General features: G+C 35.9%; 2 protein-coding genes across 2 annotated transcripts; both read right to left on the bottom strand.

Annotated features, from left to right (window-relative positions):
- Positions 1-261: 261 nt before the first annotated feature.
- On the bottom strand, positions 262-4,415 carry LOC127650697 (XK-related protein 8-like). The gene is made up of 3 exons (XM_052136292.1): positions 4,038-4,415; positions 2,808-3,001; positions 262-1,678 (listed from the first exon to the last, which is right to left on the bottom strand). Exons 1-3 carry the CDS (start codon positions 4,343-4,345, stop codon positions 930-932), a joined length of 1,251 nt encoding a protein of 416 aa, XP_051992252.1. The 5' UTR covers positions 4,346-4,415; the 3' UTR covers positions 262-929.
- Positions 4,416-7,577: 3,162 nt separating this feature from the next.
- On the bottom strand, positions 7,578-18,865 carry LOC127650117 (XK-related protein 8-like). Its single transcript, XM_052135311.1, has 4 exons — positions 18,854-18,865; positions 18,208-18,393; positions 7,701-7,900; positions 7,578-7,617 (listed from the first exon to the last, which is right to left on the bottom strand). The coding sequence occupies exons 1-4, from the start codon at positions 18,863-18,865 to the stop codon at positions 7,578-7,580; spliced, it is 438 nt and encodes a 145-aa protein (XP_051991271.1).
- Positions 18,866-19,243: the final 378 nt, after the last annotated feature.

Here is a 19,243-nt window from a genome sequence, read left to right as displayed (position 1 = left end):
CAGCTTATTGCTATGCATGAAAGTCAATGCTTATATTAAATATTGCAATCTGTCATATCACTATTTCATATTATTATTCCTTGGGGGTTCCTTTCTAAGGATGGTGTAATTTGGGTATATCCACACTAATATTTGCAAGAGTAAATCTGCTGCCTGCACTGAGTTTAAATGGGCTTAATTGTATTATTTTAAGTAATTGTTACTTAAGTCTTTTTTAAGCTGTGCCTTGTCTGCGCTTTGCTACACAAATGCAAAAAATGCCTGTAAAATGAGTGTGAATGGAACTGCACAACGCATCCCAATGGATTTGAAATATACAAATGAACATTTCTGAAAACAATATCGAATAATTTAGCAAAATCTTTTGTTTGACAAAATATTACAAATTGTTCCATACAGAATCAGTTGGTCATCAATTAGAAAAAAAGTCCTGGCCTTTGCTTTAATACACTAAATTCACCAAGAACATCCCAAGACCGTAACATAAAAGAGTCTTGTTACTTTCTGCAGTGAATCAAAGTTCTGGAACTGAGGTCTCTGGATGTTATAAATATTTATGAATATCAGATGAGACATTGAATACTGCTTGAGGTCAATGTATTGGGCAACGCTGACACAAGTCATGAGGAAGCCCCTTTAAATGCAAATTATTGGATCACGACCACACATATTAGCATGTCTGAAAAGCAACAGCATATCTATTGCATGCAGATATTAAACTTCAAAAGAAAACCTGCGTCTATTAATATCATAATGGTCATTTAAGACACAATTTAGCAAAAGATTCATATTTTGCATGAAACAATGCAAAGAAATGAGCCATATTATCCTGTAAAACAAAAAAGATGTACAAAAGTCTACAATTATAAATAATGTTTAATAAATAAAACTTGTGTTAAATAATGTCACAAAAAAAGTTAAACCAGGAACTATGAGTAGAAATTAGCAGCCATAGTCCTCATTCTCTTGTTAACTCCAGTGATTGGTTGTGCTGGAGATGCTGGAGGTGGAGCTTCAGGGGAAATCACTTGAAATCCGGAACTCGCTGAGTCCGTCTCCTCATAACATGCTGGTTCTCGGCCCATCTCCAGTCGTTCATGTGGTTCAGCAATTACCAATTCAACACAGTTTGGATGGAGGTATCTGTGGTATGTCATTTTCAGTCCAATTCCAAAAACGTACAAACCTAGCAGTACAGGGATCACTATATATGGATCAAAGTGGTTCAAACAGCCTGCTTGGTCCACTGTCTTCCAGCACCATAAGCCAAGCAGCATCATTGTGTCCAGCCCCATGATGACATAATAGACAATATTCTTTATTTTGGTACTTCCTTCAGCTACATTAAACCAGCTGAAGTACCAGATGAGTCCAACTGTAGCTCTGTACAGCCATTCCCAATACCGATTTTCCATATAGTTTGTTTTTTGGCTCCAAACCCCCAAAACCAGCAGCATCCACACAGAGATGAAGTGGGTGACTATGTAGCAGGGCAGTACAGAGGAGAAGAGTGCAAGAGCAGTTACACGTGTGATGATCAGCACCAAGTTCCACAGGAAGTAGACAAAAGAGGAGGTTAAGCCCATCAGGCGTTTGTCAGGAAGAAATGCACGCATGGAGCGGTGGTACATGACAACACTATAGGCAATTGCAACTGCTGATCCCAGGGATTTGATTCCTGAAATGGAAATAATCATTATATAATACAATCTAATAATAGATAACAGAAAACTTGCTCTATACATATGGTAGGTTATACTTTATCTGTAAGGTCCTGGTAAAGTATTAACTACCTTTTGAGGAATACACAATCTTTGTTTTAAATTAAAAAAAAAGGTAAAATTCAAGAACGTTTCGGCAAAGGAATTGAGTTCACTTTCAGGCTCCATGCGCAGAGCATTATTTGCATTACAAGAAGCAATCTGAATATCAGATCAAAATTTCTTGATTAAAACATCTTTGATCAAGGAACAGTTCACCTAAAAATGTCAATATTTATTGACCTTTAGGTCTCCCGCATATTTTTTCTCCAAGCAATATAAGAGTTATCAACAATACTTTTTTTAACTGTAGTTTACTACATTAGTTAACTTGAACTAACAATGAAACATTTACAGCACTAATTCATCTTGGTTAATGTTAATATCAACGTTCAATATGCTTATAGGTCTACAGTTTTTTAACATTAAAAGTTGAACAAGTTAACATAAGTTAAAGCATTATGAACTAACATTAACAAAGAACAATTGTATTTTCATAAGGCTGTAAAAATTTGAATGAATAGAAGTTTATTGTAAAGTGTCACAGAGTTACAGTATCTAGCAAAACATCTATGTTGCTCTTTTCCATATAATAATAGGGAAAAGTAAGGCTCCTAAAATTAACATAAAAGTAGTCCAAACAACTTGTGCACAATATTTCAAGTCTTCTTAACCTACAATAGACTATATGTGTAACAGACTGAAATTGATGTAATTATTTGCTAAACATCAATCATGGTGTGTTCTTGGTATATATGAGAACTAAAAGCTTTTCACCGGTAAGGCATATGGACAAATTTTTATGTTGCATTATTGTCCTTTTTCAAGCTTAGCACCAGTTATGATCATCTTTCATTGTATTGAAATGAAAAACATGAAGATTCTATTAAACATCTTTGTTTGCCATTGAAAAACTAAATCAGCAGATATAAGGGTGAGTAAATGGTGACTATTTTGGGGGTGAACCCTTCACTTTAAAAGATTTAGAAACATAAAGTGATCATATTCTGAAACATACATGAATGTTTAAGTGGATTTGAGACTGACCTGTAATGGGTGTCAGCTCTCCACTGTGTGCTATTATAGAGATCATAAGAGTGAGCTGTGGGGCACTTTCGGAAAACGTCTCTATTAATCGAAGCATCTGAAGATCATGGCTTAGGTATACAGCCACACCCTCATAGAAAGAATCCGTTTGTTGAGAAAAGCGGTATGTTGATATATCCACCACCCCTGCATACCTGTGACAACAACAACACTTTGCATATTAATGAACACTTATCGAAAACAAAACTATAATAGCCAATAGTGATGCCACTATTTTGATACTTGTTTTCATACTAGATAAACATGCACACTTGATAGTTTGCTAAAGTCAACACAAAATATTTATATCCCATTATACTTCCATAATGTGACATATTTTAAAGTGCAACAGGATATCCAATGTTGAAAATTTAGGGCAAGACTTGAATTTATCCATTAGAATTTATTGGATTGTAAAAAGGTATTTAAATGTTGATATGACAGATAGTTTGAAACAAGTGGTTGAAAAATAAGGGAGCTTAGCGACATCAGATGAAAAACAAAATGGTTTTAAAAATGGAGCAACATTTTGATGAACAGATTTTCTCCTTAAAGGGTAACTAAACCCTAAACCAACTTTTTTTAGTTAATGATCTGTAAGCATGGGGCTTTATTAGTACTGGTCATTGATTCAAGTAATTTTTTTGACATTTGTGTATAAAGTGTTTTAATTCTACAATATATGGTGTAAAAACGTCTGAGTGCTGCCATCTTCAGGTTGAACGGTGGCTACTGCAGTTGAATTTTCCTATTGGCTGTTGCGGTACTTCGTGACGTAAGCGGTGACAGCTGACGTAAGCAGGTTCCAGCTCACCACGCCAGATTCATGTACATGTCGTCTTACGACCGTGTGAGGAATAATAATAACATAGAGTCTGACAGCAGCTGTCAATTAATCCGTCACTACGAGTCTCAGGTGCCCCCCCCCCCCGCTCAGCCCCGCACTCGGTTCAATCCCTCTATCCCCGCCGGGGTCTGCCCACTTTTCCTGCATTTTAAAATATTTCTAGTGGCTGGAGTCAGACTCTGAGCAGGTGTTTAGTTACCCTTTAAACATTTACAATAAGACCAGAAATGTGTATTAGAAAGTAACAGTTTTGATTTCATGTTGACTCTTAAGCGTTCACAATTTTATTTGAGCATTATCAGCAATATTTAGGGAAAATTATGAAGCAAATTTTAGTTACAGACCTGAGGTAGACTCCGAGCTGCATGAAATGGAATGGTTTGATTAATTTATGCCTGTTTACAAATTTTTCCACACGAGACTCCAGATGATCCAAGTTACCAGAGTACCAGAGCCAGCTGAACACCTGTAACAACATTGAAGAGCCCAGCAGTAGAAAGATCATCACTGCCATATACCCATAGGCCCCATCTTGATAGAACGATACAACAGTCCAAACATCCAGCCCCACATCCAGCAGGAAAAATAACAACCCCAACAAATGTAATAAGAAATCAGTGAAAGTACTGTGGAAAGGAAAACTCTCCTCCATGACTCAGTTCGAAAAATTCAGAGATCACTTTACAACAGGATCCTCTTTCTTACTGCTGATCTTTGTACTCTGCTGGTTATATATTGTAGATATCTATTGAAACAGAAAGTACCAAAACGTTCCACCCACAAGTAAACTCCTCCCAAATATTATTAAACTGTGGCAAGCTATATGTGTGAGATAAGTGACTAATCTCCATGAGAATTCAGTGAATGACACTTGATCATGTGATCAAACCCTGTAGGAAATGACAAATATGTGCTGTTTCTTTTTTTTTATTATTTTTTTTTAAGTTAACCAGAATAAATAGAATTAAGCATATAGTTTAAGGGAAGGCTAATTAAAGGAATATTATGGTTCAATTCAAGTTAAGATTATTTGACAGCATTTTTGAAATAATACTGATAATTAATTTTGAGTCAAGCTATTAATTAATTTTGACTCATCCCTCCTTTTCTTTAAAAAAAAAAGCAAAAAAACAAGATTACAGTGAGGCATTTACAATGGAAGTGAATGGGGGCCGATCCAAAAGTCATTGTATTAAAAATGTATCCACAAGACATAAAGGATATGCGCGTTAACATGGTTTTAGTGTGATAAAATCACTTACTAACCTTTTCTGTGTAAGCTATAGCCAATTTTACAACTCAGTTGCCATGACAATATAGGGCCAACAAACACTAAAATGACTGTAAATGCAATTTGATCAAATTTACAGCTGAAATAAAAAATGTGTTTTAACAGAAGATTAATAATAAAAGAAAATGTATAGGCTTCAAATTTCTGCATTTAAACCCTCCAAAAATTGGCCACATTTACTTCCATTGTGAGTGCCTCACATTTTGTTTTTTTGTTTTTTAAGAAAATGAGGGACAATAATTTTTGTTGTGCTCAACATTATGCCACAAATGCTGTCGATTGAGGTTAATTTGTATTGAACCCGGAATATTCCTGTAAGACTAGAGTTTCAATTGCAATACTCAAGGGGATTGCATATGGATTGGCCTTGAGAATATCACTTTTGCATTCAAGGTAATGAGAAAATTAAACAATAAATGGAGAAAAGAAAAACAAGAACAACTTCACATGCTCTAATATTTGTACTGAAGGCTTATTCAGCCCAGTGCATGATGGTTACATATAAAGGAAAACAGTAGAATTAATATTGCAAACTATAATAATAACACTATTAATAATATTAAGGCACCCAAATAAATATAATTCAATAAACCCTATATTAATCAAAATAAATACAATTATTCTATTGACAGTCATAGTTCTAAACATTTAGAAATAAATATATTGTAATATAATTTCCTTTTCTTTAGAAATGTACTTCAAACTTCTCTGAAAAGTTGCTTTGAAACAATATTTAATGCGAAAAGCACTATGCAAATACATTTACATTTCATTGAAAATGATTCTCTTTGAGTTTAAACATCTTACATTACTTTACAGTAAATGTTTTCCATTTAAAATTGTAATAATTCATTTTGCTTTAGCGCAGTGACACTAATAAAACCCAGTTATTTAATTTAGCAAACAACATGTCTTTATTTGTTTACTTTTTTTATTATATGTCTGGGGTCCTTGGCATCAAAAAGATTTGATTATTCAAAAAGTGGCTTTAGAAGTCAATATACTGTATTGTTTGGTTTATTAACGGATGGATGGATGGATGGATGGATGGATGCTTCCACATAACGTTCATGAAAATCTGACAGCAGTGACTTTAATACACTTACAAAAATTGCATTATAACAGTGACATAAGATGTCATGCCCCTCATGATGCGCTGGCATGTATTCCATACAGCATGACAAGACAACACGTTTGAGAGGCCTAGCAAATATCTCTTCCACCCGGATCATGAGACAAGCCATAAACATTAATTAGATGTCATGTTCTCATGAAGCTACGGCCACAAACACCACATACAAGGAACTAACCCTCCCTGTTCACCATTGGAAACAAATGTTGAGATCCAGGTTATTTGTGACTAGATCTCTCAGGAAATATCATTCAGTCAACATTATGTCATGTTAACTCTTCTACCAGCCAATAAGCAGATGCAGAGAATGGGAAAAGCTGGAGATGGTGTGATGGTAAAACAAATGATCAGTTTATTGAAAAGGAGGCAATCCTTATCTATAACTTGGGAAGACAATACAGCACACACATAATATTAAACCACATCAGCATAAAAGCATAGCAAGAAACAACATACAAGCATTTAAAAAGAAAATAAAGAAATTAATAAATATAAAATAATTTGAAAGAAATAAACGCAATGGTTGCTTTCAAGAAACACAAATAATAACCACAAAATATTAAGATAACATTTAAAAATAGGTGTCAGACATATTGTACTGACAATAATGAGTCATATAATGTAGTGAAAAGCTCAATAACATGAAAGTGAACACTGTTTGCACAATTTAAAATCTCTTCAAGTGTCTTTTATTCTGAAATAATTTCACAATATTATATTACTGATATAATATAATTATTCTGAGTGTTTACAGAAGAGGTAAATGAGTTTGCTTAGATATAGTATCATAAAGTATTTTGCTGATTTCAATCATTATTCCAAATGAGATCAAACAATCCTGTTAAGAATGAAATTCCTTCTTGTTGATTAAATTTTTTTAGAATTTCAGTAAGATTTATTCTTGTTTGATCTCACTAGAATTGGTTCTAAATGATGAAAACTCCTTTAGCATACCATAGCCTAAGTTACTTTTCAGTAAGGGACAGAATAGATCGGAAAAGCTGATGACACACACTTGTCAGAACCATACGCACGCTCACACACACATAACTAACACACTGTGCAACAATGTAAACAGTTTTGGCACCGTGACTAAGTTGCTATCTTTTACATAATAAATGCTCACATACTATCCTAATTTATAGAGTTGAGTCATTCACTAAAGTATGACTTTGGATTCAGTTTCACATTTGTGCCTCAAGTTGTGCCTCAAGTGCGTACTATATACCTGTTTCCTCTTTACCAATTCCATTAGACTTAAAGGAATCATTCAACAAAAGCATAGAGACACAAGGTGCTGTCCAGCTCCAAACCACCATAAAAGCACCATTAATCTAATTCATATGACTTACAAACTGATACATTATGTTCTTTACATTTGATTACATTTCAATTGATTTCACACCAGAGGAGGTCTTGGTTGTGTAAAAGTTATAGCAGCATGTTTGCCCATCCTCTTATTCAAGACTTGAAAAGCAGCGCTGTCTGTCGGAACAGGAATCTGCAGGCCCAATACATACATACATACATACATACATACATACATACACAAGAGGGATGGAAATTATTAGAATAAAAGTAGACAATTGAGCCATCACTACATCTTGGGAAAACCACCATGTGACCAATAGGATTCCACTGTTGGTGATCATAAATGCATGGTAGATGACACTTCTGCTCCTGATGTGCCCTTCTGCAATGTTAAACCAGTTGAAGTACCAGATAGGGCCCATGGTGGCCCGGTAGAGCCACTCCCCCACAGTGCTGTCCATGATATCAATGCCCTGCCTCCAGGCCCAGAAGACAAACTTCACAAATTAACTTGCAAAATGGATTGCTGTGTACTGTATGGCAATGACTGGCTTTTGTTCAGAAATATGCAAATAAACAATATATTGGATTCTAAAGACACTTTTTGAATTGTCTTATTAATGTTTAACCCCTCTGCCACAATAATTTAATGCATTTGAATTATATCATTTTAAAAAATAATATATATTAGGGCTGTCGATTTAACGTGTTAATTCAGTGCGATTAATTTGACAAAAAATAACGCCTTAAAAAAGTTCACGCAATTAATCGCACCATAATGAGGAAGATTCCAGAGAAATGCAAGCTTGTAGTACCACCTGTTTACTGAGGGCAGTAAGTGAAATTTCAACTGTATGAGCAACACACACTTTATATACAGTATATGTATATACACACACACACATTTTTAAATAATATTTTAGATAATTTTTAATATTTAGATAACTATGTAAAAATATATATTGATATAAATATGTATAATCTTTATATATTGAATTATTGTTATATGAGGGGCTTTCTCAGCAAATATTTGTATATGCGATTAATCACAATTAATTAATCGGGACACCATGTAATTAATTCAATTAAAAATTTTAATCGATTGACAGCCCTAATATATATATAACAGTTAGTTCCGGTCCTCAAATCTGATTGGACGAGAAACATTCCATGAGCACTGATGGTGTGACAGCATCGGCACTCAAACGCTTCACTGTGTGTATCACGCCGCTTGTGTTCCTGCCATTCTAAACTAAGGCGTAAGAGCAGTGCATATCTGTTAGGAGTTACTGTCTTTATTTTTGAAATTACATATGTTAGCCAGCAGGTGGTGGCAAAAGATTTTTTGTGTGTAATATGAGCCAGTTGGTGACCTGAAGTGAATCCGTTAGTCATTGTTTACATAGAACAGCGCTCAGTGATCGCTCGTATTACCACTACATTACTTAAGCTAGGACATTGTTTTAAACAGCTTTAAATGAACAATTTGAGGATTAAGGCTCATTGCATCTGAGAGACATAAAGGACTGTTTGATTACAGAACTTGAGGTGCTTACCTAGTTTCCATATTGGATACACACTGTTTAAAAATGGCGGAGGACATCGCTGTTTCTATAATGATCGACTCTTGTGCGGCTAAAATTGGGAGAAATACCCCCGCTTGGACACTATTTTTCCACTGAGAAAGCTGACCTTCAGAATGCTCACACAGGTTATCACACACGCTCCGTGTCTCTCTCACACTCACACACACACACACTGCTGTAATTACCTACGGCACTCGGCCTGCGGCCGAATCACAGCAGTGCTGATGTAGGGCCATATAGCACTCTTGCTCATGTGATATTACTTAAATAAATATATATATATACACACACATATACATACACATATATATACATTATTTGTAAATATTTAAAGATAACTATTTAGAATTATCTCATCATTATATATAGAATTATTGTTATTTGAGAGGCTTTCTCAGCAAATATTTATATATGTGATTAATTTGATTAATTAATTGGGACACCATATAACTAATTTGATTAAAATGTATTAAAACAGCAAGCCATTCGCTCATCACAAGCTGATCAACTATTTAGCCCTTTTCGGTGAATCGCAGCCTGACCAAAGCAAAGCTGGCACATTTACTCGTGCGTTTACCCAAATTGATGCGCTGCTGGCTCGTGATGTGCGAATAGCTTGCACGCGCTGCACAAGTCTGTTGGGTATACTGCAGTCTCCTCACATTTTAACTTGTTGTTTAGTCTCCCATTCAGCTCATGATAACACACTGCATGATCATGAGGAAGGATTACATCAAGATCTAGATTGGAATGCAGGTACAGAATGAATGCTTTATGAATAAAATAGCCTGCTCCTCTCTCACCATTGCTGGCGTGCCAGTGTTTGCCCTTCCACATGCCAATGCCTTTACAGTATGTCGCTTTAATAGTTTGATGGATGATTCTGGTGAGAAACTCCCAATTCACCTGTGCTACTCAGTTGCATTTTGCCTGTGGCCAGGGAGTTGTCAAAGCCTTTATCTCCGGTGTAACTGGACCGTAAATGTTTCGGTTCGTTTGAAAGGTAATTGCATAAGTTCACAAATACGAAACATCCTTAAGAATCAGGCGATACCTTTTCAAATGGTAAATGTCATAATAATATCCTAGTACACACACAAAAATCTTTCATCTTATTTCTAAAAATTATGGATTTCAATTTCATAACAAAATTCCCTCAAATTGAATTGAGTTGCCTTTAACAAAATTACATGAATAAAATGTAGTTTTAATAATTTTGTCATGAAATTTAAATACATCTAAATCTTCAAAATAGACTTATATATATACACTCACCTAAAGGATTATTAGGAACACCATACTAATACTGTGTTTGACCCCCTTTCGCCTTCAGAACTGCCTTAATTCTACGTGGCATTGATTCAACAAGGTGCTGAAAGCATTCTTTAGAAATGTTGGCCCATATTGATAGGATAGCATCTTGCAGTTGACGGAGATTTGTGGGATGCACATCCAGGGCACGAAGCTCCCGTTCCACCACATCCCAAAGATGCTCTATTGGGTTGAGATCTGGTGACTGTGGGGGCATTTTAGTTCAGTGAACTCATTGTCATGTTCAAGAAACCAATTTCAAATGATTCGAGCTTTGTGACATGGTGCATTATCCTGCTGGAAGTAGCCATCACAGGATGGGTACATGGTGGCCATAAAGGGATGGACATGGTCAGAAACAATGCTCAGGTAGGTAGATTGTCTTGACCAGGACCACACCCCTAAATGCATTGAAGCAACTGCCATGTGATTGGTTGATTAGATAATTGCATTAATGAGAAATTGAACAGGTGTTCCTAATAATCCTTTAGGTTAGTGTATATATTGAGTGCATTGATTTGATCAATGTGGACTGACGACAGTAGCCATGCTTTGGATCATGTGTGATCCACTGTTACAGCCATTTAGGAATCTTTAGGACAACTTCTAAGATGTCGTGGCTTTAAATGCTTTTAAATGTTCTTAGAAGATGAAAAAAGATGAAAAATAAGCTGTGACGCTCCCCTAATTTTTAAAGGTTGCTAATACATTTTGAGTTAGGAGCTAGAGTACTTTTAGCCTAAAGATGTTTTGTGAATATGGGCCCAGGTCTGTTTTGAGTGGATTGTGGGCAATATTGTGTGACTGCAATTAACAATATAATCATGCATAGTTCGGATAGCAAAATCCATGGGAATATTGACTTTTAAATGGAGAAGAAACTGCTTTCAATTTATTTTGTTGTTGATGTCAAAGGCCGCATGATGCATGCTCAATCACGCAAATTAATTAGTCACTTGACACACCCTCACTCTCAAAAACAGAAACAAAGTCAAAAAACAGTCAGCGCAACTCCAGCTGGACAGGCAACACACCTCATTAAACCATCAAACAGGCAACACAGCCTTCCACTGACACGCTTTCATGCTTAAACAGCTGGATTGAGCAAAACAAAGCAGGGCTCTCAAGATGTGTTTCAGACTACATTTAACTTGACAGCATCCTAAAAACACAGTGCTTATGACAAGCGAAGCTGAAACTAGTAAGACTCATCGCTTTGGTTGCGTTACACAAAAGTGTCTGTCTGATGCTTGATGTTCATGGTATGGTGATGATATGGAAAATATAGCAAGCAATGAGTTCATTTACATAGGCAGTTTTAATCAAACTACCGTAGGTTTTTTAAGTTGTCGAGCTACAGTTTTAATCTCTCTGACAAAGTATGCTAACCTTGATCATACTTTTGCAGGAAAGCAATACAAAAATTATTATCAAGAATATGATTTTTGCCCTAATATCAAAGGTCTTACTAAAAAAAAAGAAATTCTGTTCCAACATGAATTTTCTTGATAAAAATATGATGGTGTCTGGTAACATGTGCATGTAAAATGGTTATAAATAGCATTTTAGCTTAGCATAAAGCTAACAATTTACACAAGGTTTATTTCTATTTCTTCTGCTCCAAACTTACTTCAAACTTACTTCTCTGTCTGCTCGTATGAATGTAACACATCATAAGAAAGTCTTTCACTGCTGTTCAAATGCACTTTGGATTGCATCATTTATATGTATAAATGTTTTCCATCTGAAAGGATTAAATATTAAATGAAACAAATGACAATAAAATGACTTGAGTTCTGAATAAAAATAATGTTTGAGCCCAGTGGATGGAAAAGTCTTCGAAAGGAATAGGACATGGGGATGATCACTTCTGAATGAAATGCACCCAGTGTTGTTGTTGCTCTTTTTCTCTCCTTTGTGTTGTGTTTGACTTCCTGGTTAAACACATGTTGCGATGCACCTCTGTTTTTCAGAGAATAGTCCTACACATGATGCAGAGGCCTATTGTGGACCGACAGATGTGTTTAAATGCTAGATGGAACTGATCTACATTCGCATTATCTAGGTCTGTTAGTTCGATAACTAACGTGTTAACATAACATTTTTAAAAGTTTAAGTTTTAAAAGGGCGGTTGTGGCTCAGGTGGTAGAGCGGGTCGGCCACTAATCGCAGGGTTTACCCACATGACTCCACATGCCGAAGTATCCTTGGGCAAGACACTGAACCCCAAGTTGCTTCCAATGGCAGGCTAGCACCTTGCATGGCAGCTCTGCTCTCATTGGTGTATGAGTGGAGTGTGAGTGTGAAAGGGTGATTGGGACACAGTGTATAGTGCTTTGGTAACCGCTAAGGTAAAAAAAGGCGCTATATAAGTGCAGACCATTTACCATACTAAAAGACGAATTATTGCTTTAATCCGTCTGAAATCATACTTTTAAAGTGCATGTAAATGCACTCAATATTTTGACATTTAAAGCCACTTTTTGTATTGTCTAAATGCATGTCTGTTGCCACAATATATGTATTAAATCTGAATTATAATATTTATTATATATTTCAATTTCTTTTAATTATAACGTACTAAATTATCTTTATTTGTGGGCCTTTCTCTGTAAATACTGATATGCAATTAAATTGTCAACACATCATGTAATTAATTTGATTTAAAAATTATCTATTGACAGCCCTAAATTCAACATAATTTCCCTGCGACGCTGACATATATAACAAACATGATATCAAAGGAAGACTTTGCTAATTATTTCCATATATATACACACATATATATATACAGTGCATCCGGAAAGTATTCACAAGTGCTTCACTTTTTCCACATTGTGTTATGTTACAGCCTTATTCCAAAATGGATTAAATTCATTATTTTCCTCAATTCTACAAATACCCTATAATGACAACATGAAAGAAGTTTGTTTGAAATCTTAAAAATGTATTAGAAATAAAAAAAATAAAAAAAATCACATGTACATAAATATTCACAGCCTTTGCTCAATACTTTGTTGAAGCACCTTTGGCACCAATTACAGCCTCAAGTCTTTTTGAGTATGATGCTACAAGCTTGGCACACCTATTTTTGGGCAGTTTGTCCCATTCTTCTGTGCAGAACCTCTCAAGCTACATCAGGTTGGATGGGGAGCGTCAGTGCACAGCCATTTTTCAGATCTCTCCAGATATGTTCAATCGGGTTCAAGTCTGGGCCACTCAAGGACATTCACAGAGTTGTCCCGTAGCCACTCCTTTGTTATCTTGGCTGTGTGTTTAGTGTCGTTGTTCTGTTGGAAGATGAACCTTCGCCCCAGTCTGAGGTGCAGAGCGCTCTAGAGCAGGTTTTCATCAAGGATGTCTCTGTACATTGCTGCTTTCATCTTTGCCTTGATCCTGACTAGTCTCCCAGTTCCTGCCGCTGAAAAACATCCCCACAGCATGATGCTGCCACCACCATGCTTCACTGTAGGGATGGTATTGGCCAGGTGATCAGCAGTGCCTGGTTCCCTCCAGACATGACACTTGCCATTCAGGCCAAAGAGTTCAATCTTTGTTTCATCAGACCAGAGAATTTTGTATCTCATGGTCTGAGAGTCCTTTAGGTGCCTTTTAGCAAACTCCAGGTGGGCTGTTATGTGCCTTTTACTGATGAGGGGCTTCCGTCTGGCCACTCTACCATACAGGCCTATTTGTGGAGTGCTACTGAGATGGTTGTTCTTCTGGAAGTTTCTCCTCTCTCCACACAGAAACACTGGAGCTCTGTCAGAGTGACCATCGGGTTCTTGGTCACCTCCTGACTAAGGCCCTTCTCCCCCAATCGCTCAGTTTGGCTGGCGGCCAGCTCTAGGAAGAGTTCTGGTTGTTACAAACTTCTTCCATTTATGGGTGATGGAGGTCACTGTGCTCATTTGGAACCTTAAATGATGCAGACATTTTTCTGTACCCTTGCCCAGATCTGTAACTCGATACAATCCTGTCTAGTAGGTCTACAGACAATTCCTTGGACTTCATGGCTTGGTTTGTGCTCTGACATGCACTTGTTTTACAGCGGATCGCAGACATATAAGTGCATTACCACCAACTATAACCCAAATGGACCATTGACACTCTACATACAATCAGTACCAACAAAAACTGTACCTTTATACTATTTTGGTGAAGAGAATATAATTCTTGAGAAATCTCTATTATCATATCTTGTCTAGTTTCTGACTTCTGCTCATTCAGACTTATTAGAGCTCAACTAGAATCTGAACATAGTATTGCTCTAGATATTTTAACTTCACTAATCTGCCTTATTGCCATAATTATTGCAAACATCTCTCCAGTATACACTGATAGGTAATCTGATATCCTGTTGTTTTTATACACTTAAACTTTGGTATTATGAATGAAGCACCCACATGACCTGTTTTGGGGTCTTTCGAAACATCTGTATAAATGTGCAAATAATCCCCATATCTTGACCCCACATACTCCCTTACATCATATACCTCAGCATCATATGGACCTTCCTCTTGCCTTATTTCTAATAATTTAAAATCAACTTCATGTTGAGGCAAAACCCACAGTGGCACTGGAGATAAAGGAATTATTGGAGCATATCTGAATTCTTCCAGTCTCATAACATTTACTAATTTCCCCCCATTGTATTCTATTCTACACAAAACTATTACACTCTTTCTTCTCATATTCCCAACTAGGCATCAGTACCTTTTTTGTAGGGCGATTCCTACTCTGACCTCTTATAGATTTACATAATAAAAAGCCATTAATTGTTGTCTTCTTATATGCAGAGGCATTTCACCCATCTCTACTTGAAGAGCTGAGACTGGAGAAGTCAAACATGCTCCACAACAAATTCTTAGGGCTTGAGACTGAATTCTATCCAATTTAATTCAATGAGATTTAGTTGCAGAACCATACACTATGCAACCATAATCCAATATAGATCTTATCATAGATGTATAGATAGTTTTTAAAGCCAACCTATCTGCACCCCATTCCTGTCCTGAAATACACCTCATTACATTCACTACTTGCTTACATCTTCCCACCATCTTTCCTATATGTTCTCTCCAGGTTAATCTACCATCAAACCATACTCCTAGAAATCTTATTATATTAACACGTTCCGGTTCTTGTTTATATAATGTATTTTAACATCAACCTTCCTCTTCATATTTGTAAAAAATATTATTTTTGTCTTTTCCACTGAAAACTTGAATCCATTATCCCCTGACCACTTTTCTACTTCATTTAACACACATTTCATTTTCTTTATATTATATTCTATATTCTTTCCTTTAAACCGGAGTGCCCCATCATCAGCAAACAATGATTTCCCCATACTTGTATGTATTCTTGAGAAAACATTAATCATGATGATAAATAAAAGTGGACTTATTACACTGTCCTGGGGCATTCCATTATCAACCATATCACTAGAGGATATAAACCCGCCAACCTTCACCCTAATTCTCCTCCCGATTAAAAATTCTTTAACCCAATTATACATTCTTCCTGTTATATTCATCTTTCCCAGCTTTATTAATAATCCCACCTTCCACAGCATATCATATGCTTTTCTATATCAAAGAAAACAACGATGGCACTTTCCTTATTTATAAATGCCTTCCTTATATCAGCTTCTAAATATACTATTGGATCCAAAGTCCCTCTTCCACACCTAAATCCACTTTGATAAGGAGCTCCCTTTTTCTATCAGTTATCATTCTCTCCATAACCTTGCATAAATAAGAGGTAAGAGCTATTGGATGATAATTTATGGGATTACTTGGGTCTTTCCCTGGCTTTTTAATGGGTATTATTAATGCTTCCTTCCAACTTTAAGGAAGTATACCTTCTTTCCATATTCTGTTATACAATGCTAAAATCACCTTTATTGAAACTTCACTTAAATAATTCATCATACAATAACTAACTTTCCTGTTGATTTTTCTTTCTTTTCTTTGATCCTGCATCTTCTTTCATATCTCTGTTTCCCTCTATCCTACCAACATCATCCTCCTCATCTGATTCATCAATACTAACTAGTGTCTCTGGTCCATTTCAATTACGATTTTTCCTATATTTTGCCATCAAACACGCCTCCGATCAGGTTAAAACCCCTTTCTCTGTCAACCGAGCGCCTCTGACATGCACTGTTAACTGTGGGACCTTATATAGACAGGTGTGTGCCTTTCAAAATCATGTCCAATCAACTGAATTTACCACAGGTGGACTCCAATCAAGTTGTAGAAACATCTCAAGGATGATCAGTGGAAACAGGATGCACCTGAGCTCAATTTTGAGTGTCATGGCAAAGGCTGTGAATACTTATGTACATGTGATTTTTTTTAAATAAATTTGCAAAGATTTCAAACAAACTTCTTTCACGGTGTCATTATGGGGTGTTGTTTGTAGAATTTTGAGGAAAATAATGAATATAATCAATTTTGGAATAAGGCTGTAACATAACAAAATGTAGAAAAAGTGAAGCGCTGTGAATACTTTGTTAAAAAAAGAATTATTCTGTTGTTCCTATGCTTGTTTCCTTAACATTCCATCACACCAGCAGTTTCACTGCAATAGTGGGGTTTCCCTCTTACGTCATAATCTGGGATTCGCCCAAGGCACTTAAGCACGTACAGTATACTGATGCAACATAGTCGAGATTCTAAATTGTGTGTTTTAGTTGATTGTGTGTGTATATGTGCGTGTGATTTTTCCTTTCTCACTGTACTCCCCAGCAATGTTGAATCCTCATCATGTTGACTTGTTGATGTGATGTACCACTACATCCTATGATGTCAGTTTAGTTATTCAGTCTTTTCCACCCACATGTGCAGACCGATATGTCTTATCTGTTTACACGGCCATATAAGTGCCGTTCTCTGGGAGAAACCTAGGAGTGTTAAATCACTTTCTCTTTTCTCTAGGAAAACGATGTTCGTGTTTACATGTCGTTTCAGAATACTGCTTTCTGCAAAAGCCCAGAAACAAACACTTTTCTTAAGTGCATGTAAACATGGCCATTGATCAACTGATGCTTATGCCAGAGTGTGTTGTGGCAAAAGTGTAAGTGCACTTCACTTCAGATTTGAAAATCAATGTAGTAGTCTGTCCAAACTGAAAAATATCCTGAAATACCATTACAGCAATTCTGCAAATCAACAGCACTTAATGACAGTTATGACAGGAGTCGCAGCTCTGTTATGTTGTCAGTCAAAGCTAAATGTGAGCCTACTGTTAAAGCCACCCAGCAGTGCAGTTCACGCCCCACAGACGTGACACTATGCATGGTCAATTATGAAATTATTTTTCCAGATTGTTTGACAAATTAATTGTAAGATTACTCAATTACAAAAATAATCAATAGTGACAACCTCTAAAATTGTGCATATTGTTGGGCCTGTGCAGCTAATGGTAATATTAATAAATATAAATGATTGACATGGTTGTTTACTTTTGTACAAGCAATTTTGATACTGCGTTTGGTTTGCACTTGTAAAATGCTTTCATGTAAATTATGTCAAATGTCATGTCACTAGGTCTTCAAGCTAAACCAGTTGAGAACTACTGCTTTATATTATGTGAGAAGGTCAGATAACCACATGTTTCTGCATTTCCTGTGTCACTGCCGATCAGTTTCTTAGAACAGACTTCATGACAATGTTGGCTTCAACTAAGAGGAACCATAAACTGACATGAGGAAATCAACTAAATCAGAAGTTGGGGATTACACTGTTTCTGGTTTTCAGTGTAAATTACAGTAATAGCTAAGAATGAATGCATCTCATGTGGACCGTCATCCCCTGAGGTGATGTGCAGTCATAGGCTTTGAACTGAAGTAATTACCCACATTGGGCAATCCTTGCCTGGTTGCAGTGCAGCATGATGTACATCATGTGTGTGAGCTGGGGTGCGCTCTCACAGAAGGTCTCAATGAGATGCAGCATGCTGAGGACATGGGTCAGATAAACTGCATACTCAGACCCACATCCCCCTTGCCACCACACACAAAACCCCTGCCAGATTGCTAAATGGCTAAATGTAAATCTAGACTGAAATGAGGCATATTGTGAAATTGAGCATTATAGTATGGTTAATTAAAAATTATTTGTTTTTGTTTTTACTTTGACTGTTTGTCATGTTTCAATGTCAATGATACATGTAGTTTTCATTTAGAAAGTATTTAATTCACTGAATGGATTTTCAAAAAACTAGGCATTACAATATGGTTATTTAATATATAAAAATGTCCAGCCAGGACTTAATTTATGAGCAAATCAGCCGTCAAAACAGTCCCATGTTTGTTAATAAAGAAGCGGCTGCAGTATTACACTTTATCTTTAATAATACTACACATAAATTGTTAAATCAGCCACTATCAATCGTGGACTAGTTGGAGGATACAATTCAAGCATACGAAGTTAAATGAAGGTAAGAAAAACACAAACAAAAACTATGTATATTTACACGTAGACAACACGTTGGGAAGTCGATCGGTCACTCACACCTCACATCACACGTCATAAGCACATGTTAGTAACACGTAATCACATGTAGGAAAGTGCCCTGCATATAATTACTCATTGCTCACGAATAAGAAATGTTCTTCTTTTTTAAGATACAATGAGAATATTTTTGTATGAGCCGTGAACTAGGATAAATATTATATTATTAATTTTTTTGTTTTTGTCTGTTTTTTTTTATTTATTTATTTTTCTTATATTGTTATTGCCTTTTTGTATATGCAATTTATAAATGTACATCTGTCAATTTTTTGCCTTGACAATAAAAAATAAAAACAATTATTCATTGCTTGTACGTCGCCGACATGAAAATTGACTAACATAATTTAGGATTTAAGATATTTTATAATATTAAGGATATTTTTTTCTACATTTACTT

This window comes from Xyrauchen texanus, chromosome 10 (assembly GCF_025860055.1).
Source record: "Xyrauchen texanus isolate HMW12.3.18 chromosome 10, RBS_HiC_50CHRs, whole genome shotgun sequence".
Lineage (NCBI taxonomy): Eukaryota > Metazoa > Chordata > Actinopteri > Cypriniformes > Catostomidae > Xyrauchen > Xyrauchen texanus.
The sequence above is the reverse complement of the archived record's forward strand: the minus strand, read 5'-3'. Positions and strand labels throughout refer to the sequence as shown.